This window comes from Podarcis erhardii (genome assembly GCF_964252035.2).
Source record: "Podarcis erhardii genome assembly, chromosome: 5".
NCBI lineage: Eukaryota > Metazoa > Chordata > Lepidosauria > Squamata > Lacertidae > Podarcis > Podarcis erhardii.
Genome location: NC_138509.1, coordinates 10,973,312 through 10,998,692, shown reverse-complemented (window position 1 = coordinate 10,998,692; position 25,381 = coordinate 10,973,312). Strand labels below are relative to the sequence as shown.

The window sequence follows — 25,381 nt, the reverse complement described above, 5'->3', positions numbered from 1 at the left end:
CCGTAGCAGAACATCACCTATACTTGACCCTCTCTTTAGTTATGCAACCAAAGAGAATCTGCCAGGCTATGGTTACCCTCCAGTTTGACCTCATTAGATTGAACGGGGAGGAGGCGAGAGAAGGCTCAGCTGAGGGAGGGAATAATAATGGGGGAAAGAAGAGAAGAATCTTTGTTTTACAAACAGGTCTGCAGGGCTGGAGGACCCCTAAACCCCATGAAGTTCAACTCCAATCTCATTACAATGAATTGTTTCAGCACAAACATCAGAGGCTGCGATCGTTTGGGGTAGTTTTGTTCTGTTCTTGGTTACTTAGAGGAGCATGGGTAAACGGGTGGGGGCGACTGCTGGCACCCATTAACGTGCAAGAAAAACAGTAAGCATGTGGTCGTGGTTTTGTTCGGTCTAGGGTTATCAATGCCTCTATAATTCACACAGTATGAATGATCAAAAGGATGAACTTAAAATCTTAACGGAGAAAGGTGAATAAGATTTAACAGGCATCACGAAACCTAGTGAAATGAGACTCGTTATGTGAAGGTAGGGTTTGGAAGTTACAATTTATTGAAAGGGAACAGACCAAACAAGAAGGGAGTTGCATTATATACAACAGATGTGTTCACATGCAAGGAAATACATGAAATCAATGGACAGGCCAGTTGTCCCAAGATCCCAATAGCCAAGCCCGGGGCCGGCAAAGCTGATTTTTGCAGGAATTGTGGAGAACCTTTGTCACGCAGCAGATCTGCCCTACCTGCCCCACTCCTGACGTCACATATGACATCAGGTGTGGGGCGGGTGGTTCAGGAATACAGCCTCATGAGCCCAGACTTGGGCATCTGCATCAAAAGAGCTTTCCGATGGAATTTAGATTTGAAAGGGTCATACGTAGCAAAACCAAAGGAGGGGGAAACCATCAGAATAAGTACAAAACTTGTGGGGAAAGTGTCTGGAGTGTATTGACTATCCTAGACTGACCATATAGCATGGGATAGGCAATAGAGGGCAAGACTCGGAAGAGAGTGCTGTATAACACTAACTCGCCGACTTGAAGGTTGAAGTTGGGCCCAGACCAGAATTTACAATTGCAGTATCTGCTGTATGACAGCAGCATGTCGGAGCGGACTGACATAAAGCAAGGCGATTTAAACGAACAAATTACCGTATTTTTCGCTCCATAAGACACACCTGACCATAAGACGCACCTAGTTTTTAGAGGAGGAAAACAAGAAAAAAAATATTCTAAACGAAACAGTGGGTGTATGATTTTTGTGGTTCATGCTGTGGCCACAGACATGTGATCTGATGGTGAATTTGGGGTGACCCAATGCAAAAATCCTGAGGATCCATGTGGATCCATGCTTTGTAACCATGTCTTTGCACCATTGCGGCCCCAGGCAACAGTGGGTGTGTGATTTTTTTGGTGCAGGCTGTAGCCATGGACATGCTATGCGATCTGATGGTGAATTTGGGGTGACCCAATGTAAAAATACTGAGGATCCATGGGCTTTTACCTCCCCCCTCCCAAGCAGCCTCCACTAGCGTCCCTTATCTCTCTTCTGATCCCACCAATCAGCTGTTTCCTTTTAATACTCCCTTCCCTCTCGTTTGCCTTAGTGTCTTTTCCTTAGCTGGAGAAGTTTTTTGCTCCTCTTCTTCTAATTTCTCTCCTTATTACTTTAGTCTTCTTGTTTCCCCCTTTTGCAAGTTTGCTGTCTTTACCTCCCCCCTCCCAGGCAGCCTCCTTTATCTCTAGCGTCCCTTATCTCTCCCCCCCGCTCGATTGGCAAACGATCAGCGGCTTTGTTTCAACACCCACTTCCCTCTTTCAAAAAAAAAAAAGAGCATGATCTGCTTTTTGCCCTTGGGCAATTCGGCTACAGGGACCACACATTCGCTCCATAAGACGCACAGACATTTCCCCTTACTTTTTAGGAAGAAAAAAGTGCAACTTATGGAGCAAAAAATACGGTAATAATTTAAATCGGCTATAACACTCCAGGAGGTGCTCTCAGGGGTTAGTCTCTCATCCTAGGAGGTACCTGCCAACACAGCCAGGGTTGAAGAGGTGGCACAGTCCCAACAAGCCAAGGTCAAGTTCAGTGTATTGATCTAGGTCTAAACATAACCCAGAAACAGGATTTGGCAATGGCAAGGTCATTATCATGGGGAATGCAGGCAATTATACGTCACAGCAAGATGCTGAGGACAGGGGGAACTATGAGCTAGAGACCTGGGTTGCTTCTAGCAAGACTCGAGAGGAAGACATTATATACTCCAGAAATTGTGTGAGTTTCTTGCAGAAACAAAAAATAATAATCAGTGAACTGGATTTTAAGAAGTATTAGCTCTCCATTTCTGGAGGGCTGATGTTCTTTCATTTTGGAAACTCAAACTGGGAAGTAATGTTTGAAAATAAGCAATATGCAACTAGTGATAGAATATGAGGTCAGTCAAACTCTTTAAGTCCACCTGTGTAAATCTGTGGAAGTTAACCAACAAAGTGATTAGGAGACTATACGACACCAGGACGGCAGAGTACACCATATATCCAGGTACACAAATACTGGCAACAACGTGGTTACAAGGGGACTTCCATACATCTGTGATGAGACGGTCGAGATGGTCTTCCAGAGTAGCCTTTCCCAAACTTGGGTCTCCACCTGTTGTTGGACTACAACTCCCATCATCCCTAGCTAGCAGGACCAGTGGTCAGGGATGATGGTAACTGTAGTCCAAAAACAGCTGGAGACCCACGTTTGGGAAACTGCCTAGAAGACCATCCCCAATAACTTCTGAAAAGGCTGTAGGCTGCTCAGTCCCTGAAGACCCACCAGTTGTTTTAACATTCACTTTCTTGTGATTCTTGAGGATGCTCAAAATACCCTCAAGCCAAGAACCACTGTCTTAGGATTATAAAAATAGTTTCTACAGCTGTTCTTGCTAGCAAGTAGGGCCCTAAAGACTTTCAACAGAATATCAATGGTTACTGAAGTGGCAAATATTATTTTTTCATTGAGAAATCTGACTCATCACTGTTGGGTTACATTTCTTTATATTAGTGCAGTCGTAAAGGATCTGGGGTTTTGGGGTTTTTTCTCTCTTCTACGCCACTATGACAGTAACACCTTCCTTGGGAGGAGCAGCAGATGTTTGGTGCAATGTATTGACTAAGAGCGTCAATTCCTTATTTTATTATTATGATTATTATTTATTGAACTGATATACCACCCTATACCCGGAGGTCCCAGGGTGGTTCACAGAACAAAAAAAGTTCAAACTTATTGGAATCAATTACCATATTTTTTGCTCTATAAGACTCACTTTTTCCCTCCTCAAAAGTAAGGGGAAATGTGTGTGCATCTTATGGAGTGAATGCAGGCTGCACAGCAATCCCTCTTGCTGTTCTGGTTTCTGGGATTCAGAATATTTTTTTTCTTGTTTTCCTCCTCCAAAAACTAGGTGCGTCTTGTGGTCTGGTGCGTCTTATAGAGCGAAAAATACGGTAATCATATGAGTTTTACTATTTTGATCAATTAATCTATCTAGAATTTGTTCATGGGTATAAACAATATTTTTGAAGCAACCAGCATTTTTGAAGCCACCATGTTAGACAACATAGACCCCATCTTGCATGTGACAGGTGGGAAAAGACTTTCCTAAAACATTAGAGGGAAATGTGTGTTAGGGGAAGAAATCCCAGGAGTAATGACGTGCTCTGTCTTTTGCTTTTCATGTGTGTGTGTGGGGGGGGGAATGTAAAGTTAAAAACCCCAGAGCTTCCCCAAATAAGTTTTTAATATTTTTGCAATAAATTAGAACCGTGCCCCTTCCAGCTTTTCCCTTTCTTTGGAAAATATCTTAGAGCTCATGATGACATCAACACAGGTGAAGACAAAGAATTACACAAGCATTCAGACAGGAAAGACACATCAATATCACACCCAAATCCTCGACCTAGTTGCGTAAGTGCCCTGAAGCTTACATGTTCGCAGTATTTTATTTCCTAAATCTGTCTGCATTAACAGCAGCATCTTAAAAGCTGTTGACGAACCAGCGGCTGCTAGGTGGGTCTCCAGTATTCAGTTCAGTGCATTTGCAGTTAAACAGTCACACAGAGTCCTCTTCTCCACTTTAAAAAGCAAGGTCTCCGTCTGTAGGAATAGAAAGGGGGGGGGGAGAGAGGAATAAACGTTGGGGGGCAAACTTAGCATAAACCAGTTGCATCACAATCTCCTGCATTTTGTCACAAACAAGGAAGCTGGAGAAAAGGAACCAAACTTGTCATTCATGGATCCGAGTGGTAAGGTAAAGGTAAAGGGACCCCTGACCATTTGGTCCAGTCGTGACCGACTCTGGGGTTGCAGCGCTCATCTCGCTTCATTTCTCAAGTTGCATGGAGCTCAATGTACACTGTGTACAACGCAACTGAGTTTATCAACACAACAGCAAGCAGAAGAGCTGAGCAGACAATGAGAGAAGTCAGCATTCAGCCTTATGAGCTTTGGCCAGCCACTTGCTCTGTGTGCACATGCATGTGTGTGCAAGCTCGTGTGCGCTTGGAAAGAGTTAAGAGGAGATTGAGAAGATGAGGGAGATGCCTGCTGCAGTTGTGGCAAATAGAAGGGTGTCAGGGAACTGCCATCGGAGCCAGAGGCGGAGGGAAGGCTCCAGAGGGATGCCGGAGAGGGTCCCAGTAGGGAGAGAGGCAGCCCATCTGCTGGGGAAGGAAATCCGCGTAACACCAGTGGAGAAGGGGGGCAGATGGGGGATTCGGAGAGGAGGCTCCAAGACTCTTTGCCAGAAACCAGCGGGGAGAGCACGGGCACACCACTGCCCACTCCCTCCCTGCGCAGAAGACTTCCGCGCAGAGAGAGTAGGAGGAGACTTGGCGTCAAACAACTTCTTTGCTGGAAGAGATTAAAAAAACGCCCACTGACGGATTCTGCTTGTGACTGAGACAGCCACGAAGTGAAGGGCTGTCCAGACAGAAAGGGTTCAAGCAGGTAACCAAGCCAAGAGTGGCGGCAACTTACGCACAAGCAACCCCTAGAACCATTACAAAGGGGAAGAAATGGAGGCAGTAAGAGATTTTACTTTCTTGGGCTCCATGACCACTGCAGATGGTGACAGCAGCCACAAAATTAAAAGACGCCTGCTTCTTGGGAGAAAAGCAATGACAAACCTAGACAGCATCTTAAGAAGCAGAGACATCACCTTGCCAACAAAGGTCCATATAGTCAAAGCTATGGTTTTCCCAGTAGTGATGTATGGAAGTGAGAGCTGGACCATAAAGAAGGCAGATCGCCGAAGAATTGATGCTTTTGAATTATGGTGCTGGAGGAGACTCTTGAGAGTCCCATGGACTGCAAGAAGATCAAACCTCTCCATTCTGAAGGAAATCAGCCCTGAGTGCTCACTGGAAGGACAGATCCTGAAGCTGAGGCTCCAATACTTTGGCCACCTCATGAGAAGAGAAAAGACCCTGATGTTGGGAAAGATGGAGGACACAAGGAGAAGGGGACGGCAGAGGATGAGATGGTTGGATACTGTTCTTGAAGCTACCAGCATGAGTCTGACCAAACTGCGGGAGGCAGTGGAAGACAAGAGTGCCTGGCGTGCTCTGGTCCATGGGGTCATGAAGAGTCGGACACGACTAAACGACTAAACAACAACAACAGGGAGTTGCACACTGAATCACCCAATCTAGTCCAGACAGACTCTAACGAGAAGGAATCAGCTAGCAGCAAGTACCAAACCAGACAGGAGGACGGTCCTTGTGGATTTAGAGACCAAAATAATTCTGAACACAATTGTGGCATTTTCCCTACAGTCCAATCCTTTCGTTTCTGTAAACTCAAAAGATGACATTTTCGTTGAGCTTCCATCTTGGTTTCCTGGCCCTGTTTCAGTTTGCTGAATGAGAAATCTGCCCCTGCCCACAAACCCTGTTCAGCTTCAGTTGTGGGGAGGGGGTTATTTCAGGGTTTTTCTACAGGGGAAGAAGATCAAGTTGATGGGTCTCCTGCTGGCTCCAGGTGCAGTTGCAGAGGAGATTTCAGCCCTGAAAGCAACTGCATTGCAGCACAAACCTATTCAAATCTACTCAGAAATAATCCCCCAAATCTGTATAGGAATGCAGCTCTCCTCAAATGCGCTGTGAGGCTAACGGTATGTGCCTGCTTCTGGTTCTCTCCCTGTCTTCTAAGCACTTGCCCAGTTATTTAACCAAGATGAAGCTTAATTGAAGGGCACAGTAAGGTTACTGCAACAATGGAGCCTTGGCCTGACCAAGGGATAATCTCTCTGTTTCCCAGTAATGTGCTCCTTTGAAATGCAGGCAAGGTGAAGTCCTCAAGTTACCATCTCAGTGGCATAACAGAAGCAGCGAATCTTGACTCAGCATCCCTTTAGCTATCATGTAAATGAGCTCTAAGAATGTGTCAGCAGTTTTGTTGCAGGAGTTAAAATTGAGGCAAACGCGCTTGTCTTGTTTATCCATCTCTCGGACAGCCAACACAAAGCACATCTAGGGTGGTGTTCAGTGAAGTTTCACACAGAGTGGACTGGCTTAAATGAATGGATGTGACTGCTAGGTCCACTAATATCTATCGCCTGAGTAAAACTTACTGTATTTTTCGCTCTATAGGACGCACTGGACCATAGGAGGGGGAGAACAGGGAAAAAAAAATTCTCCCCCTCTCTGCTCAGCACCCCTTCAACGAAGCGGCAGGAGAAACGGAGCCCCTTCCATTTCTCCTCCCGCTTCGCTGAAGGGGTGCTGCGCAAAGAGGGAAAATTGTGCAGCGCCTCTCCAGCGAAGCGAAACCTGGAGAGCAAGAGGGATCGGTGCGCACCGACCCCTCTAGCTCTCCAGGCAGCTATCCGCAAGCCTTCGGAGCGCATCAGGAGTTCCCGCTGCGCTTCGAAGGCTTGCAGATAGCTGCCTGAAGCCTCCGGAGCGCAGCGGGAATTCGCGCTGCGCTCCGGGGGCGTCAGGCGGCTTCAGCAAAAGCAACGCAAAGCCTCCGGAGCACAGGGGGAGCTCTTCCTCTGCGCTTCGGAGGCTTCGCGTTGCTATCGCTGAAGCCAAGGAGCCTGCATTCGCTCCATAGGACGCACACACATTTCCCCTTAATTTTTGAAGGGGGAAAAGTGCGTCTTATAGAGTGAAAAATATGGTAGTTGGATGCAACCAATAAAATAAAAAAAAAGTCACCTCTGCTAACTTAAATAAGGTTCTGCTGTGAACTGAACTGAATTATGACAAGGGCACAAAGTTCATCTGTTAAGTTGTGTGTACAGTTTCTTTCTTTAAACATTTGTGTAATTTAAGGGGCAGATCTTTATTTTAGATGACTGCACTTTTATCCTCCTAATATTCAACGTATTGATAGAGATTGTGAAAAAGGAACCGTTTAAGAAGGCCCAGGAACATAGGAGCCAACTCCTAGGGGCTGAGATCCCTTTGGCCCGCTTAAATTTTTTTTTGAGAGGGCCAGACCGCTCCCAAAGTTGATGAGCATTGCCATTCAAATTGTGATCAGTTATGTGGGGGCAGGGCTTACGTGATACTTCCCGAATATTTTATTAAAGTTGGCACCCTTGACCAGAAAACAATGCCCATTTCCTTCATCTTTCCAGTAACCTGTGGTTATTTTCCAGGGAGAGCCACAACTCTGGTTAAAATTCAAATTCTACAAAATAATGCATATGCAAATGCTATGCAATTTTATGTCCCTGGGCCCAGACCTTTTGAGAAACTTGTAGTGTCCCTGCAAGGAACAGCATTTACGGAGAGAGATCACTAGATTTAAGTGAAAGGAGAGGCCATGAAAGGCGTTGGTTTTGAACTCCCGATAGCATCCCGTGTTGCAGATGGGAACCTTCTCGGTTAGTGTGCAAAGGAAATGAGAATAGCTCTCTAGGAGAGAAAAAGGGAGGTGGTGAGTTGACTGAAGCTTCTTTCACTTACTGCAGGCATAGGCAAACTCGGCCCTCCAGATGTTTTGGGACTACAACTCCCATCATCCCTAGCTAACAGGACCAGTGGTCAGGGATGATGGGAGTTGTAGTCCCAAAACATCTGGAGGGCCGAGTTTGCCTATGCCTGCCTTCCTGGCTCTACACTAATGGCCAGGTTTTTCATGGCTAATTTTTTAAAAATGAAAATCCTCTCTTAGGACACTTTAGTTGGGACCGGGAAAAAGCACCAAAGTGGCTTGGAGCAGTGGTTGAAATGAGGAACTGATTTCCTCTTCCCTCACAAAATAAAGTTGCTATCTGCCCTGGAATTCCTGTTCTTTAACTCTGGTGACCAAAAAGGTACTTTGCACATGCGTTGGCAATATTCTAAATGATTAGTGCTCGTATTCCAGATCTCAGCTTAGCAGCACATTCTGGGTCTCATCCAGTCAACAAATTAAATTCCCAGGGCCCTGATCTCAGGGACGGAAAATAGTGAAAATCCAGCTGAAAAGCTCTAATCAGCAGCATTTGTGGGAGCTGAGATGTGGGATCTATGGTAATCCACTCAGCCAATGGAGGGTGTGTTTGCAGCCTCTGCTGTTGCCAGGCAAACTTTGAATCCAGTTAACAACTATAGTAACCATTGCTGTTCTGCTTAATTGAGTATATACTTGAAAGCAGCTTGGGAACCAATACTGAAATCAGAGAGTTAAAAGAAACCCCATTCTGTGAGAACTACTGTACTTGTTTTCAGAACAATGTGTTGGTGCTATATGGACATTTTATACCCCAATTTTATATCTGTTTAATTCTTACGGTGTCTGGTTGTAGAACGTTTGGGATTCTGGAATGTTAGAATGATGTTGGAGAGTAATTAAGTGGTTTTCAGCTGTAATGCCTAAGAGATAGGGAAAATAAGGATTTGAAATAATTAAAAGAATTAGTGGAGGATTTGCTGAACAAACAATTGGAATTGGAATATAAGAAAGGGAGGTGTGAGGAGGTCGGGAAAATAAGTTAAAAGAAAATAAGTGGATGGAAATTTTATGTGTTTTTAAATTGTTTTTATTTCTGTATTTTTGTATTTTTGTTGTTTTTTTTGTTTGTTTGTTTTATTTTTGAAAACTTTAATAAATATTTATTTTTTTTAAAAATAGAACGTTTGGGATTCTATTTTTGTTCAGCAGCCAAAGCTATCAAATAATAATTCTCAGCATCCTCAGCAAGCCATGCCCCCTAGGTTCTTTCAGGAAAGTCACGTCAGGTTAAATTATTTAGAAACTGGCTTCAAAACAGTCTGCATGCAGATTCTCGATGAGTTCATACTTTCTCCCTGCTCAGGTTTCACAAAGGGCTTCCTCAGCTTCTGCCTTCTCTGAATATTAAACAGTTGAACCGAGGCACATAGTTTAAGAAAAAGTCATGCTTGCCTGAAGGTGCAGAACATGAACATGCATAACAAATAAATAAACCAATAATCCCCCCAACGCAGGTTTTCTTTTTGGCTGGGTAAGTAAGCGGGTCTTGAGGAACACACTGGAACTCACTAAGAATTTTTGCTTTTCTGATATTGCGAGCCTCTGCACTTCCACGTTAGATAACCCAGTCTTTGGTCCACATTCAATTCCAAACACTTTAAATTCCAAACCAGTCTTTAAAACATTCTGTTTTTTCTGGCGCTGGCGTTGTGTGCCGGTTTGCAAACTATTAAAACCTTTTGGATGGTTCACTGATTTCTGGGCATGGGCAAGAGTTCACACACAATGGGGCAAGAGAGCAAGAAATGGTCACCAACAAGGGTAGAGACAAACGATTAACGTGGGAACAGAGAGAGAGAGAGATAATGAGGACAGGGGGAAAGATCACACCCCCACACACAATTGCTCTCTTTTGGAAGAGCGTTAAAAGAAACAAAAATACGTTGTGCCCATATTAAGAAACAAGCCTTACCCGTGAGTCTAAGTTGTATGCCGTTTTCTTTAAATCTTGCAAAGCCCTCTGCATGAACTCAAACGCATGGCAGTCAACACATGGGCGACCTAAGGGTGGAGAAATGTAGGCAGACGAGCACGAAATATTAATGGAAATGAAAACAAGGGGAGAAGGGCCTGCTGGGCCAAACCAAAGCTCAAGCATAATCCATCCTGTTCTTCTCACAGGGCCCAACCAGATGCCTATGAAAAGTCCACATGCAGAACCACAGCACAACATCACTCGCCCTACTTGTGTTGCCTCGCAAATGGCTCTCTGAAGACACATCATTTCTGACAGTGCAGGTAAAGGTAAAGGGACCCCTGACCATTAGGTCCAGTTGTGACCGACTCTGGGGTTGCGGCACTCATCTCGCTTTATTGGCCGAGGGAGCCGGCGTACAGCTTCCAGGTCATGTGGCCAGCATGACTAAGCTGCTTCTGGCAAACCAGAGCAGCGCACGGAAACGCCGTTTACCTCTCCGCTGGAGCGGTACCTATTTATCTACTTGCACTTTGACGTGCTTTCGAACTGCTAGGTGGGCAGGAGCAGGGACCGAGCAACAGGAGCTCACTCTGTTGCAGGGATTCAAACCGCCAACCTTCTGACTGGCAAGTCCTAGGCTCTGTGGTTTAACCAACAGCGCCACCCGCGTCCCCAGTGCAGGTAGAATATAGCAATTCTGGCTACCATACCCTCCAACATTTTTCTGATAAAAATAGGGATGTCCTAGTCAACAACAACAATAATACTACCCCTCATCTGATTGGGTTGCCCCAGCCGCTCTAGGTAGTTTCCAACATATATAAAAACATAATAAAGCATTAAACATTTAAAACACTTCCCTATACAGGGCTGCCTTCAGATGTCTGGGGGATCGGCTAACTCCAAACCCTCCAACGAAAATAGGGACGTACTAAGGAAAAGCGGAGGACGTAGGTGGCGCTGTGGTCTAAACCACTGAGCCTCTTGGGCTTGCCGATCAGAAGGTCGGCGATTCGAATCCCAGCGACGGGGTGAGCTCCCATTGCTCAGTCCCAGTTCCTGCCCACCTAGCAGTTCGAAAGCACCTCAAAGTGCAAGTAGATAAATAGGTACCACTCTGGCGGGAAGGTAAACGGCGTTTCCGTGCGCTGCTCTGGTTTTGCCATAAGCGGCTTAGTCATGCTGGCCAGATGACATGGAAAAACAGTCTGCGGACAAACGCCGGCTCCCTTGGCCTGTAAAGCGAGATGAGCGCCGCAACTCCAGAGTTGCCTGCAACTGGACTTAACTGTAAGGGCTCCTTTACCTTTACCTTTTTAAGGAAAAGCGGGGCATTCTGGGATCAGATCAGAAACTGGGATGGCTTCTGTAAAACCGGGACTGTCCCTGTAAAATAGGGTCTGGGCTAGTAGGCTTGGTAGCGTTATCCTCAGTGAATTTGTCTAAACCTCATTTTAAGCCATCCAAGTTTGTGTCTACAGTGGTGCCTCGCAAGACGAAATTAATTCGTTCCGCGAGTTGCTTCGTCTTGCGGAGCGCGGATTCCCCGGGTATTAACGGTTTTACGAAAAAGGAAGCAAACCCGCAAGACGTTTTCGTCTTGCGAAGCAAGCCCATAGGGAAATTCGTCTTGCGAAGCACCTCGAAAAACGGAAAACCCTTTCGTCTAGCGAGTTTTTCGTCTTGCGAGGCATTCATCTTGCGGGGCACCACTGTACAGTAATTTAAAGCCATCTAAAATTGGCAGCAGATTCCGTTGTTTTAATTATGCACTGAAGAAGTACCTCCTGAGTCTTCCAACATTCACAGGATGACTTCACAGAATGACTTCCTAGTATTTGGACAGATGGAGAAAAGCACTCTATATACGCAGTTTCTCTCTATTCATGACTTCACTGGTTTGACGAAAACAGCTTTCCCCAACTTGCCGCCTTACAGATGTTCTGAAGTACCTCTCCCATTTGCCCCAACCAGCAGAGCTGGCAGGGGTCCAGGCTGGGGAACAACTGTTTTAGTCAAATAACCAAAGCACACACACAAATATGTAGTGTATCAATATAGGGCAATCTGCCTAAGAACAGCATGAGTCCGATAGCTTTTCCATACTCACTACAATTTCAGCTTTTGTTTTTGAGTCCCTGTGACACAGCAGAAAATTGCACAATGCCCAAGAATGTCTGCAAAGAGCTCAGCATGAACTATCCTGACATAGCAATTTTGCCACTGGGTCATGACTTCGCACAAAATAACATCCAGGTTCCGCTCAGATTTGGGAAGAAGTCCTTGGTTCACAATCTGAGAAACATCACGTGCCTGAAACGCCCGATTAAATTGCTACCTCTAGCTGAATTGCAAAATATAAACAGTCTACCCAAATATCAAAACCAAACTTGAGCATGCAAACTAAATGAGTACCATGCAAAAATTAGATAAGTGGGAGTTTTTAGCAACTGAATTCGAGCGCTGCGGTCTGGAGAACGGCACCAGCACAGAGATGGGAAGAGAGAAATATGATCAAAGCCAAAAGCTGCAAAATTCTTATGTGCAGAGCAACAGGGCAAGTTTATACCTCTTTACAAAAAAACCTTTAATATTTAAATCAAACATTAACCGTAAAATATATTCAGAGCTATGCTTCACGGTTTTAAGATAAACTTCCAATAACAGTGCAAATGAAGTGTTTTGGGCAGTACTTTCACTCAATTTCCTTCCACGGTGATGATTTCCAACACCTCCCACACAGACTCTCCCCTCCACCCTCGTTTTTGCTACCACTAGGACGTTCCTTGTGTTTTGCTGATGGGATACATGCACATCCAAAGGATGTTCTTGGGAAGCTGTCCTGTGCCTGGGAGTTAAGTGTGCATACATGCAAAAATCTCGCCTTGAAACGAAAATTAGCTATATAAAAGTCACCGGGAAATACAAAAGCTGGTCAAACAGGCAAACAGTGCCACATTCCCTTTCACCACCCTGAGTTCAGATAAGCTCCCCAAAGGAGTGCATGCAGGTTTCTGCCTTTGGGCAACCCACGTGCAGGATTCAAGCACAAGAGTATTATTCCCTCCTCTGGTCTCCAGTAACTCGTATTCTCCAGCTATGGAGGCAGAGCTTAGCCATCATGGCTAAGTAGCCTTCAATAGCCCTCTCCTCCATGAATTTGTCTAATCCTTTTTAAAAGACATCTAGATTAGTGGTCATTACTACCTTCTGTGGGAGCAAGTTCCATCAGGAGGGCAACCAAAATGGTCAAAGGCCTGGAAACGATGCCTTATGAGGAACGGCTAAGGGAGCTGGGCATGTTTAGCCTGGAGAAGAGGAGGTTAAGGGGTGATATGATAGCCATGTTCAAATATATAAAAGGATGTCACATAGAGGAGGGAGAAAGGTTGTTTTCTGCTGCTCCAGAGAAGCGGACACGGAGCAATGGATCCAAACTACAAGAAAGAAGATTCCACCTAAACATTAGGAAGAACTTCCTGACAGTAAGAGCTGTTCGACAGTGGAATTTGCTGCCAAGGAGTGTGGTGGAGTCTCCTTCTTTGGAGGTCTTTAAGCAGAGGCTTGACAACCATATGTCAGGAGTGCTCTGATGGTGTTTCCTGCTTGGCAGGGGGTTGGACTCGATGGCCCTTGTGGTCTCTTCCAACTCTATGATTCTATGATTCTATGATTTAATTGCACTCTGCATGGAAAAAAACTTTGTTTTATCTGCCCTGAACCTTTCAACGTGAGGCTTCGTTGATATCCCACTTTATCACTACCCGAAGGAGTCTCAAAGCGGCTAACATTCTCCTTTCCCTTCCTCCCCCACAACAAACACTCTGTGAGGTGAGTGGGGCTGAGAGACTTCAGAGAAGTGGGACTAGCCCAAGGTCACCCAGCAGCTGCATGTGGAGGAGCGGGGAATCGAACCCGGTTCACCAGATTATGAGTCCACCGCTCTTAACCACTACACCATGCAGGCTCGTTGGATGTCTAAGAGTTCTAGCGTTATGAGAGAGGAGGCGGCGGGGGGACCTTTCTCTCTCTCTCCACTTTCTCCATGCCTCGCGTGGAGAACTTCGTAAACTTCTATCGTGTTTCTGACTTGCCTTTTCTCTAAACTAAAAAGTCCCAGACACTGCAAACTTTCCCCATAGCGAAGTCGCACCATCTCCCTAGATCTATGCTGTAAGCCACCCAGAGTGGCTGGGGAAACCCAGCCAAATGGGCAGAGTGTAAATAATAAAATTATTATTGTTGTTGTTGTTATCTTGATGGTTGCATTTGCCATTTTATTGCCCACTCACTCTGTTATGTACTGAAGTTCTCACCCTGGGCCAGCAGGGGGATACTGTAGATAGTTCACGCCCACATATGCAAATAAGGGATCAAAAGTGACGTTCAGTGATTGGCTAGCTACAGAAAGTGGTTACTGTTGCGTTCTAGTGGAGCTCTATATAAGCAGGCTGGCTGAACCCTTCAGTTCAGTTCTGTTCTGGCCTGCGAATAAACAAGAGCTGTTTGAAGAATCGCTGTGTCTCTGATATGTTCACCCACAACTTAACACACTCAGTCTGGAGAGGTCCTTTCGGAGCTCTTCGCAATCTCATTTTTGTTTCAGTAACTCTGAACACATCCGTAAACTTGGTCATCTCACTGCTCGGTCCTAACTCCAGATCATTTATGAACAAGTTAAAAAGCAGAGGTCCAAACACCAGTCCTTGTGAGGGACTTCACTTTATTCTTTATTCCATTTGGATAACTGTCCCTTTATTGCTACCCTTTGCTTCCTGCAACTTAGCCAGTTCCTCATCTTCTCTTATTAGCTGGAACCAGGGGTCTGCCTATCTGAAATTCAGCAGTTTGCTTGGTATCAGTCCTCCCCTCCCTGTGGAAACTGCACAGATAAGAATTAATGAGCAGTTGATAGATTTATAGTCCTTTTATTACAGCACCATGTTGCAAGCACAAGCACACAGCTCTCTGCAAAGGAAGGAGGGCAGTTGGCTAGTTTAATCCTCCTTCCGGCTTCTGCAGCATTTTGGGTGCCAAACGGCCTTGCTCCCTCTGACCCCTTTGATATGTTCAGACTTCCAAGTCCCTGGTGGGGGGGGGCACACTCTCAAGTGACGTCTCAACTAGCTGCCCCCTCCCTCCTGGTTCTGTTGTCATTATCTCATAACTGGGTAACTCCCTCCCAAGCTGTTCATCTCCTCTCTCTCTCTCTCTCTGCTTCTGAACATGCTGTGGACAAGGGGGACAAGTCTTCCTCCTCCAGCTCTCCACCGGAAAGAAGCTGGCCTGCCATAGAATGCATTCCCCAGTCCTCATCTTCAGACCATTCCAACACTTGGGAAGGATAACAGAAGGCCTCAACATTTCATGTCAATAGATGGGAAACAAAGACAAGCAGGAGAACAGTGGAGTCTTGAACTGAAACACATGGAAAGCCTATAAGAATGTGTGGTGGGTTCGATCACGATTTGTAGCTTATGCAAATCGCTTTTCTGACAACACTCAGACTATGGATGATGTTATCACATCACATGGGAGTGTGGCACCATAGATAGCCTTCTACTACAGAAGAATAAGAATCAATTGAAATAGTTTGTATATAACTTGAGATATATATGCATGTCTGCAGTGCTTTCTTTCCCTAAAAATGTTTAAGGGGTACTCTCATTTTCCTACTCATATTGAAATACTTCCCCTCAATGAGGCCAAACTTAGATTCACAAAATGTTTAGGGGTATGCGTACCCCTGCGTTCCCCCCAGAAAAAAGCACTGCATGTGTTTGTCTGTGTAATATAATTTGCACTGACAGAAACAACCTCCAGTTCTGAGGACCTTCTGGCGGTTCCCTCCCTGTGAGAAGTGAGGTTACAGGGAACCAGGCAGAGGGTCTTCTCGGTGGTGGCGCCTGCCCTGCGGAACGCCCTCCCATCAGATGTCAAGGAAATAAACAACTATCTGACTTTTAGAAGACATCTGAAGGCAGCCCTGTTTAGGGAAGCTTTTAAATGTGTAATGTTTTATTATGCATTTATATATGTTGGAAGCTGCACAGCGTGGCTGGGGCAAACCCAGTCAGATGGGCAGGGTAGAAACAAACAAACTATTATTATTATTATTATTATTATTATTATTATTATTATGGCTTATTGGCTTATCCAGAGTTCACTGATGCTTCTTCTGAAGGATTTGGGCAGTGTTGTATTGGCAGCAACAGAGTAAATTAGGAGCTGCATGCAAACATGTGTACCGTAGATGCACACATAAGGAACATACATATAGGAATCATAACTGAGTCAATATTCAAGCAAGGAACTGCAGCCAGTAGCAAACTGTGATTTGTGTGAAATGACCTTTGGGGTATTGGCATGAGAGACTAGATAGAATGCAGTACGTACTTTCAGCAGGGATTGTTGTTCCTGATTCTTCTTCGGCTGTAGCTGGCTTGGTAGAAAAAAGCCCAACTACAAGCATTAAAGGCACTAAAACGATCACTTTGCTTATGCAGGGCTTCACCATTTCGCTAGTGGCGTCTTCCTCCTTCACTAGGGAAAACAGGAATTCAGAGACAAAGTTGCATTTTGAAGTAGTACATTATATGGAAGGACGATGGGAGAAGAATATATCCTGGTAAGCAAACCCAAGTTTTTATCTATCGAATAGTCAGAGCAGCATCAGGAACACATCAAAATCCCCAGCTAATTCAAAACATCTTAATTAGACCCCTCTCTAGTCACATCCATGAAACTGCAAACAAATTAATAACTGACACAGGGCCAAGCAAATATCATATGGTTTCTTAGCCAAAATACAATACTACAATTTTGTCTAGCCCTATACCATCTGCTACTTTGTCTACAGTTGCATGGATGTGCCTGAAGATGTGGGTCGATATAAATCTCTTAAGGGTTTGTTAGTAAAGGTAAAGGGACCCCTGACCATTAGGTCCAGTCGTGGACCACTCTGGGGTTGTGGCGCTCATCTCGCTTTATTGGCCGAGGGAGCTGGCGTACAGCTTCCGGGTCATGTGGCCAGCATGACTAAGCTGCTTCTGGCGAACCAGAGCAGTGCACGGAAACGCCGTTTACCTTCCCGCTGGAGTGGTACCTATTTATCTACTTGCACTTTGACGTGCTTTTGAACTTCTAGGTTGGCAGAAGCAGGGACCGAGCAACGGGAGCTTACCCTGTCGTGGGGATTCGAACCACCAACCTTCTGATCAACAAGTCCTAGGCTCTGTGGTTTAACCCACAGCGCCACCCGTGTTCTGTAAGAGTTTGTTACAGGTGGCCAAATTATTACCTGAGAAGCTGTGAAACTTCAAGTCTTACAAACTTCACTGTGCAATTTTATTTATTTTTAATTGAACTGTTAGATTTCACAGGTACAAGTATCACACAGCTGAAAATGTGTTTCAGCATTGCACAAATGTTTCGTGACACCAAAACATCAGGTGGGCTTGAGGATAATAATCTCTGCTGCAAACTATCCTAACTTTTTTTAAGCCAGCAGAGTGCCACCTATATCCATGGAAATCTGCATGTTCAGTATTTGCTTTTAACATTTTAGAAAGGAATTGTGACAGACACATGACGTAGCAAAACACCACTGTGGCAACTCACACAAACTCTAAACATCTTGACACCTGAGATACTTGAGCAATTATTCATTTACAAACCCAGAATATCAACAGCGTGCTACTATTTAGTTATTTCTTAACACACTATTAAGCCCCCCCCCCCGCCTTTCCTCATAAAAAGCTCAAGGTGACAAACGACAAAATCAAACCACAGTTTTAAAGTTACAAAAGCATTACACATGAAGTTCTTGTGGTAGGTGAAGTGGCATTCTTTACTACAACAGCTAGTCATTTTAAAATGTCACAAACTTTCAAAGGTTGTTAGAATGTTCTTCAGCCACAAATGTTCAAAGCAAAATGATGGAACATGTTGCCATGAGGGGGGTCTCACAGTCAAAAGCCATGAAGAAGTGCTGTGAGGGAAAACAGCATCTATACATGATGATGTTATATAAGAATGCTCATTTGACATACACAGAGGGCAACGCTGGAATTTCCCCCATTTTATATCGAGAGCCAGTTACAAAGATGCAGTTAAACAACGGCAAAGGCAGTTCTTCCAGTATGTGGTTTCTGAACCACAGCTGCTGCATGAAAACACACGACCGTCAGGGGTACGGCTACCTGCAAAAGCCCTAAGTAAAGAATACCAATTTTGCAATTCCGAATAAAATTGCTTAACACAAAGATATTACTCCGCATAGTTTTCATTCTTTAAATAATATTGACTGAAAACCTGAGTGCATTTTAAAACCAGGCGTTTGCCAATATATTACATTTTAATCCTCCCTATAATTCTCTGCAAAGGCAGGGGTCCCTCCTACCCGTATATGTTAGGAATGATGATCACTGCCTAGAAGTGACTTGAGCTTCATGGAAGTCTTTGTTGTCTGGAATGATGAAAAAGCCTTCTCATTGCACCCGTAAAACAAACATTGTCTCTATTTTTCCAAAGAAGCTCTTGCTTCTTTGGTCTCAGCCTCAGCAGGCCGGCTTATCACAAGAGCTCCGGCAAGGAAAGATGGCAAGAAGAAATATACCTGTTTCCTGCCAGTTACCTTGCCGTTTATTTTTTGCACAGCGAGCGATAGCTATTTAGGGACAAATTATAGCATGCGATGAGCCAGTGCACGACATCTTTTCACCTTTATAAAACGGGGGGGGGACCCCTCTGCAGCAAATCATAAAATAGAAGTACCTGGTGTTTCACTTGCCTTTGTGATGGTCTCTTTGAATGGCTGCAGCAAACTGCTAGTGAGCATCTCTGAGCATGTGCACTGGCTCTCTTTATCCTTCCCTGAAAGGGGAGAGAATCTACCATGGCAACGCGGCTGCACAGAGCTCTGCTCAAGGGGAGGCTTCAAGAACAATGGGCTCGGGGTTGCTGCTTTATTATGAATGGTATCACTTTAACGAGGGAAGCAACACCCCAGTGAAAAAGTCAACCAAGACTTAGTGCCACTGTATTCTGCTCTGGTCAGACCTCACCTGGAGTACTGTGTCCAGTTCTGGGCACCACAGTTCAAGAAGGACACTGACAAACTGGAACGTGTCCAGAGGAGGGCAACCAAAATGGTCAAAAAGGCCTGGAAACGATGCCTTACGAGGAACGGCTAAGGGAGCTGGGCATGTTTAGCCTGGAGAAGAGGAGGTTAAGGGGTGATATGATAGCCATGTTCAAATATATAAAAGGATGTCACATAGAGGAGGGAGAAAGGTTGTTTTCTGCTGCTCCAGAGAAGCGGACACAGAGCAATGGTTCCAAACTACAAGAAAGAAGATTCCACCTAAACATTAGGAAGAACTTCCTGACAGTAAGAGCTGTTTGACAGTGGAATTTGCTGCCAAGGAGTGTGGTGGAGTCTCCTTCTTTGGAGGTCTTTAAGCAGAGGCTTGACAACCATATGTCAGGAGTGCTCTGATGGTGTTTCCTGCTTGGCAGGGGGTTGGACTCGATGGCCCTTGTGGTCTCTTCCAACTCTTCTATGATTCTGTGATTCTATGACTTGCCTTAGTTTTAATCCCAAAGCCACAGTACTGTAATATCTCTACCAGGACTATCTAAAATATGGCAGAATCATCAACATTTCCCCCCCTCCAAGTTCTCCAGAACTCTTTATCAGGTGAGATGCTGAACCTCCTCACCCCCACCCAAGGATGGAAGAGAAAATAGGGGGAGGGGTTTTATCCCTAAGTTTGCTGCTTTTGAGATGGAGCGTCCAAGAGGTAATGAATCACAACAGGAATGGAGGAATAAATTCAGTTTAGCTATCTAGGGAATGGAGGAATAAATTCAGTTTAGCTATCTTTTCTTGCTCTTAACCAATCAAATCCAATATTCAGAATGCTTTTTTTATACACAATTACACCCCCAGCCTCTGGATGTGATTTATGAAAGAATCAGCAATTGTTAAAAAAAGCATTACAAATTGTAAGAGAACCCTCTGGATTTCATGAAGTCTCCACATTGGCCATCTGATCAGGGCCCCAAAGCGTATATGTTGCTTCCCATACATGTACAGAGTCAGAAATATACTGTATTTTTCCATCTATAAGACGCACCCATGTATAAGACACCCCCTATTTTTGGGAACTCAGATTTAAGAAAAACAGGGGGAGTTACAAGGGTAGAAAGTTTTATGCTAAGAAAGATAAAGGTAAAGGGACCCCTGACCATTAGGTCCAGTCGTGACCGACTCTGGAGTTGCGGTGCTCATCTCGCTTTATTGGCCGAGGGAGCCGATGTACAGCTTCCGGGTCATGTGGCCAGCATGACTAAGCCGCTTCTGGCGAACCAGAGCAGCGCACGGAAAAGCCGTTTACCTTCCCGCCAGAGTGGTACCTATTTATCTACTTGCACTTTGACGTGCTTTCGAACTGCTAGGTTGGCAGGAGCAACGGGAGCTCACCCCATCGTGGGGATTCAAACCGCCGACCCTCTGATTGGCAAGTCCTAGGCTCTGTGGTTTAACCCACAGTCAAATAATGGATCAAATTGTTTGTGTGGTGGTGTTTTTTTTTTTTTTTTAAAAAAAAATCTTTATTTTATTTACTTGCCTTTCGCCATAATGACTCAAAGCAGGTTACAGTACAGTCTTTCCCCCACTTACGTGAGCATTAAGTGAAAATCACGTAAATAGGGAGCACCCTCAAAACACCCTCTCTGTCGGTCTCTCTCCAATCCAGACAAAAAATACTGTATCCAAAAATATCCACAACTAGAATTGAAGCTCTGGGACCAGCTGCTACCCTGCACATTAGTGGCTAGGCAGGGAGGCTGAGCAGCCTAAACAAAGCCCCAGGGCTCCTTCAGTATCTGGGACTTCCTCTGCACTCACTGACGTCCTCTTTGGGTTTTGGGGAGAGTCTCCTCGTGAGCTACGAGGACTTTCCAGTTCTCTCCCGCCATTTCCAGGTTTGAATTGAATTTTTTATTTATTTCCCAGCACTGCGCGTATGCGCAGTCGCACGCAAGTCTGTCGCTTATAATTTGGGGGGGCATGCGCATGGTGTAATGTACAGTTGCAGAAACAAGTGACACTGTTCCAAATGTAGAGTTCCCTCAGGACATGAAGAAGAAGAAAAAGAAGAAGAGGAGGAGGAGGAGTTTGGATTTGATATCCCGCTTTATCACTACCCTAAGGAATCGGTGGCGCTGTGGGTTAAACCACAGAGCCTAGGAGTTGCTGATCAGAAGGTTGGCGGTTCGAATCCCCACGATGGGGTGAGCTCCCGTTGCTCGGTCCCTGCTCTTGCCAACCTAGCAGTTCGAAAGCACCTCAAAGTGCAAGTAGATAAATAGGTACCGCTCCGGCAGGAAGGTAAACGGCGTTTCCGTGCGCTGCTCTGGTTCGCCAGAAGCGGCTTAGTCATGCTGGCCACATGACCCGGGAGCTGTACGCTGGCTCCCTTGGCCAATAAAGCGAGATGAGCGTCGCAACCCCAGAGTTGGTCACAACTGGACCTTATGGTCAGGGGTCCCTTTACCCTTTACCTTTAAGCAGCTAACATTCTCCTTTCCCTTCCTCCCCCACAACAAACACTCTGTGAGGTGAGTGGGGCTGAGAGACTTCAGAGAAGTGTGACTGGCCCAAGGTCACCCAGCAGCTGCATGTGGAGGAGCGGAGACGTGAACCCGGTTCACCAGATTATGAGTCCACCGCTCTTAACCACTACACCACACTGGCTCCCAAGAGTGGCTTAGAGAGTGGAAAGCTCTCTTGAGGTAGGTAAATGGTGTATGTAGTGTGTGAAATAAATTAATCACCTGTTATTTGACTGAGGCATTGGAGAACCAGATAAGGTAGGCCAGAAGCATTTATGCCAGTCTCCTCTTTTTGCAGGATAAACATACCCAGCTGCCTCAACTGCTCTTAGAAGGCTTGGTTTCCAGACCCTTGATCATCTTACTCATCCTCCTCTGAACATTTTCCAGCTTGTCAACATCCTTCCTAAATTGTGGCTCCCAGATCTGGACACAGTATGGTTTGACCAAGGCAGAATAGAGCGGTACTATTACTTTCCTTGATCTGGACACTATGCTTGATCCAACCTAGAATAGCATTCACCTTTTTGCTGTATCCCCCTGTTGACTCATAATAAGCTTGTGGTCCACCAAGACCCCTAAATCCTTTTCACACGCACAGCTCGTACAGCCAGGTGTCCCCCGTTCTATATTTGTGCATCTGGTTCTTCCTGCCTAAGTGCAAAACCTTACATTTGTCCCCGTTGAAATTCATTTTGTTAGCTTGTGCCTAGTGCTCCAGTCTGTTAAGGTCATTCCATGCTCCAGGTCATGGATTTCTTCACAAGCGTACACATCTTTAATGTATAATGCTCCTCCTTGCCAATTCCTGTTTGGTCTGTTCCTTTTGAACAGGTTATACCCCCTAATTCCTACATTCCAGTCATTAGTCATTCCACCAAATTTCAGTAATGCCTACAGGTCATATCTGTATTAAAAGCTCCAGTTAATCTTGCTTGTTTCCCATACTTGACAATATGTTTTAGACTGTTATTATTTTCCAGAACTGAACTTTCCAGAAGTGTTTTGACCTTGAGTAAGTGTCAACCAAGAGACTGGCTACTGCAGATAGAATCCAGAAGGGACCTCAACTAATTAGAAATGCTAATTTCCCCCTTGGAATCCACTTTTGAGAACAGAGCATTTTAGAGCTAGTTATCAGACCAAATACCAGCTTCCTTAAGAAATGCCTTTATTAAGCTGTGTTTCCCAGTGACGCCCACTGAAGGCTTAGATGGCTGCTACAAGGTCCCATACACAGACAGACTTTGTATTTGTGGTCAACCTCAGGTGGAAGATACAACTCATTATCTGTTAGTCTGCTGCTTATATAGAGACCCAAGAGATTGTTGTTGTTTTTTGCATTTCCCTGGCACAAAAGGTTCAGTTTCTTTTGAGTGACATTAATAGCTTTGTAACACAGAGTAGCCCTCTGTGAACTGCCTGGGGGGGAAAAGGAACAAAAAGGAGTTACTGTATATAAAATCCCTGTAAAATTCTTGTGGCGATTCAGAGGTTTAATATCAAATCAAGCTGGATTTGAATTTGTAGGTGTCTCTGCTTTCTCTCTCTGGATTTTAAAAGGGCAAAATATTACAATCGGAGCTGTCCGAGATGCACAAGGGAAACTGTGTTTTAATGCCCAGGAACTTGGCAAAGTCTTTTCTATATTATGAAATTTTATATTACGGATGAATTACGTTCTGTATTATTTTATTAATACTGCTGCTTAGTAAATAAATTTACTTCTTTTTTATTTTTACTAATACTGCTTTAAAAACAAGTTTGCCATGGCCTCTTAGCACATGAACTTTGCAACCTGGCTACCAACTTGGATAGCTTTAAAAAAGAATTAGCCCTCTCCTCCACGAAGTTCTCGATCAACGTTTACTAGCTGCAATGGCTATGCTCTGCCTCTACATCTGGAGGCAACCATGCTACAGAGTACCTGTTAAGTTGTGGGTGAACATATCAGACGACACAGCGATTCTTCAAACAGCTCTTGTTTATTCACAGGCCAGAACAGAACTGAACTGAAGGGTTCAACCTGCCTGCTTATATAGAGCTCCACTAGAACGCAACAGTAACCATTTTCTGTAACTATCCAATCACTAAATGTCACTTCCAATCCCTTATTTGCATATGTGGACCTGAGTGAAAACTATCTACAGTATCCCCCTGCTGTCCCAGGGTGAGAACTTCAGTACATAACACTTTGCATACATAAATATAATACATAAAAGGTAAAGGTACCCCTGCCCATACAGGCCAGTCGTGTCCGACTCTAGGGTTGTGCGCTCATCTCACTTAAGAGGCCGGGAGCCAGTGCTGTCCGAAGACACTTCTGGGTCACGTGGCCAGCGTGACGAAGCTGCTCTGGCGAGCCAGCAGCACACGGAGATGCCGTTTACCTTCCCGCTATAAAGCGGTACCTATTTATCTACTTGCACTTAGGGGTGCTTTCGAACTGCTAGGTGGGCAGGAGCTGGGACCGAAAGATGGGAGCTCACCCCGCCGCGGGGATTCGAACCGCCAACCTTCTGATCAGCAACTCCTAGGCTCTGTGGTTTAACCCACAGTGCCACCCGCGTCCCAAAAATATAATACATACATAAATATAATTATCAGTGCTTTTTTCTGCAATACCAGCAGCTTTCCCCCCCAGGTGTTAAAAGTGTAACGCTCACTGTAACAATTTCATGATGAGTACCAGCCCTTTTTTCTGTAGAAAAAAGAGCACTGATAACAACAACACTGCTGTATTTGACAGATTGGTAAATGGAAGAGCCACTGAGGGCATTCCCTATCAAAAGATTTCTGAAGCAGCAAAGTGAAAAACGGTTGCTGCGTCCCGTGGAAACAGCTGCTCTTCAGTAGCAGGGTAAGAGAGAATTGGGAAATGATCCATAATGAATTGAAAAAAATGTTTAAAAGTACTTCCCCCCAAAACCCAGAGTCCTTTCTGTTGGGAATAATTCAGACCGAAATTCCCAGGTGTCAATAAAGGTGATTTATGTATGCTACTACAGCGGCCCGTGTTTCGTTAGCCTCAAAATGGAAAATGAGCGAGGTCCCAACTAAACAAGAATGGCAACTTAAGTTGACAAAAGATGCACAACTCGCAAACTTAACATATACTTGGAGAACAAGAAGAACACATGTTTAGAGAAGACTGGTTTACTGAATATATGGGAAATAATTAGGTACAGCCGAAAACACAGGCAGCATTAAGATAAATGCAAGTGTAAATACGTTTTGATGGATGCAATATGCCTGAATGGTATAGTTTCTGTAAAATATGCAGGGGTTTATGATATGTAAAATGAACCATGGAAATAGAAGAAAGTCGTTGATATTTTAAGGATGTAAAAATGAGTACTTTAAATTGTAAAACAGAACATATTATACATATATATATATATATATTATAAATTTGTTTTACAATTTAAAGTACTCATTTTTACATCCTTAAAATATCAATGACTTCCTTTCTTCTATTTCCATGCTTCATTTTACATATCATAAATATCTCTGTGTGTGTGTGTGTGTGTGTGTGATTATATACAGTATATAAAAAGAAACAGCCGCTCTTCGACCTCCGCACAAGCCCATCCTGGCTGGGAGGCGCCATCTTCCCGTACGGAAAAAGCTCCATTTTGCTGCCCGGAAGGAAGCTCTCCCTCTCTCTCTCGCCCTGACGCGGGCGCCGCCATTTTGCACGGCGAGCTTGCGCCGCCCGGCTCTTAAGACCTCGTCAGCTTTTCCCTCCCCGGCGCGTGGCCGGCGCCATTTTGCGTTACGGACGGAGAGAGGCGGGAAAAGGGGCCGCGGGGCCTTGCGGCCGTACTCCTTCCTT

General features: G+C 44.8%; 1 protein-coding gene across 2 annotated transcripts; it reads right to left on the bottom strand.

Moving 5' to 3' along the window:
• Nucleotides 1–541: 541 nt before the first annotated feature.
• Nucleotides 542–18,806, bottom strand: NICOL1 (NELL2 interacting cell ontogeny regulator 1). Of its 2 annotated transcripts, none has more exons than XM_081864454.1 (4): nt 18,700–18,806; nt 16,321–16,467; nt 9,919–10,007; nt 542–4,154 (listed from the first exon to the last, which is right to left on the bottom strand). In XM_081864454.1, exons 1-4 carry the CDS (start codon nt 18,761–18,763, stop codon nt 4,083–4,085), a joined length of 372 nt encoding a protein of 123 aa, XP_081720580.1. In that variant the 5' UTR covers nt 18,764–18,806; the 3' UTR covers nt 542–4,082. The 2 variants fall into 2 exon arrangements, with proteins under 2 accessions (XP_081720580.1, XP_081720581.1); XM_081864455.1 differs by having other exon boundaries at nt 16,321–16,462; nt 18,716–18,782.
• Between the last annotated feature and the right edge of the window lie 6,575 nt (nt 18,807–25,381).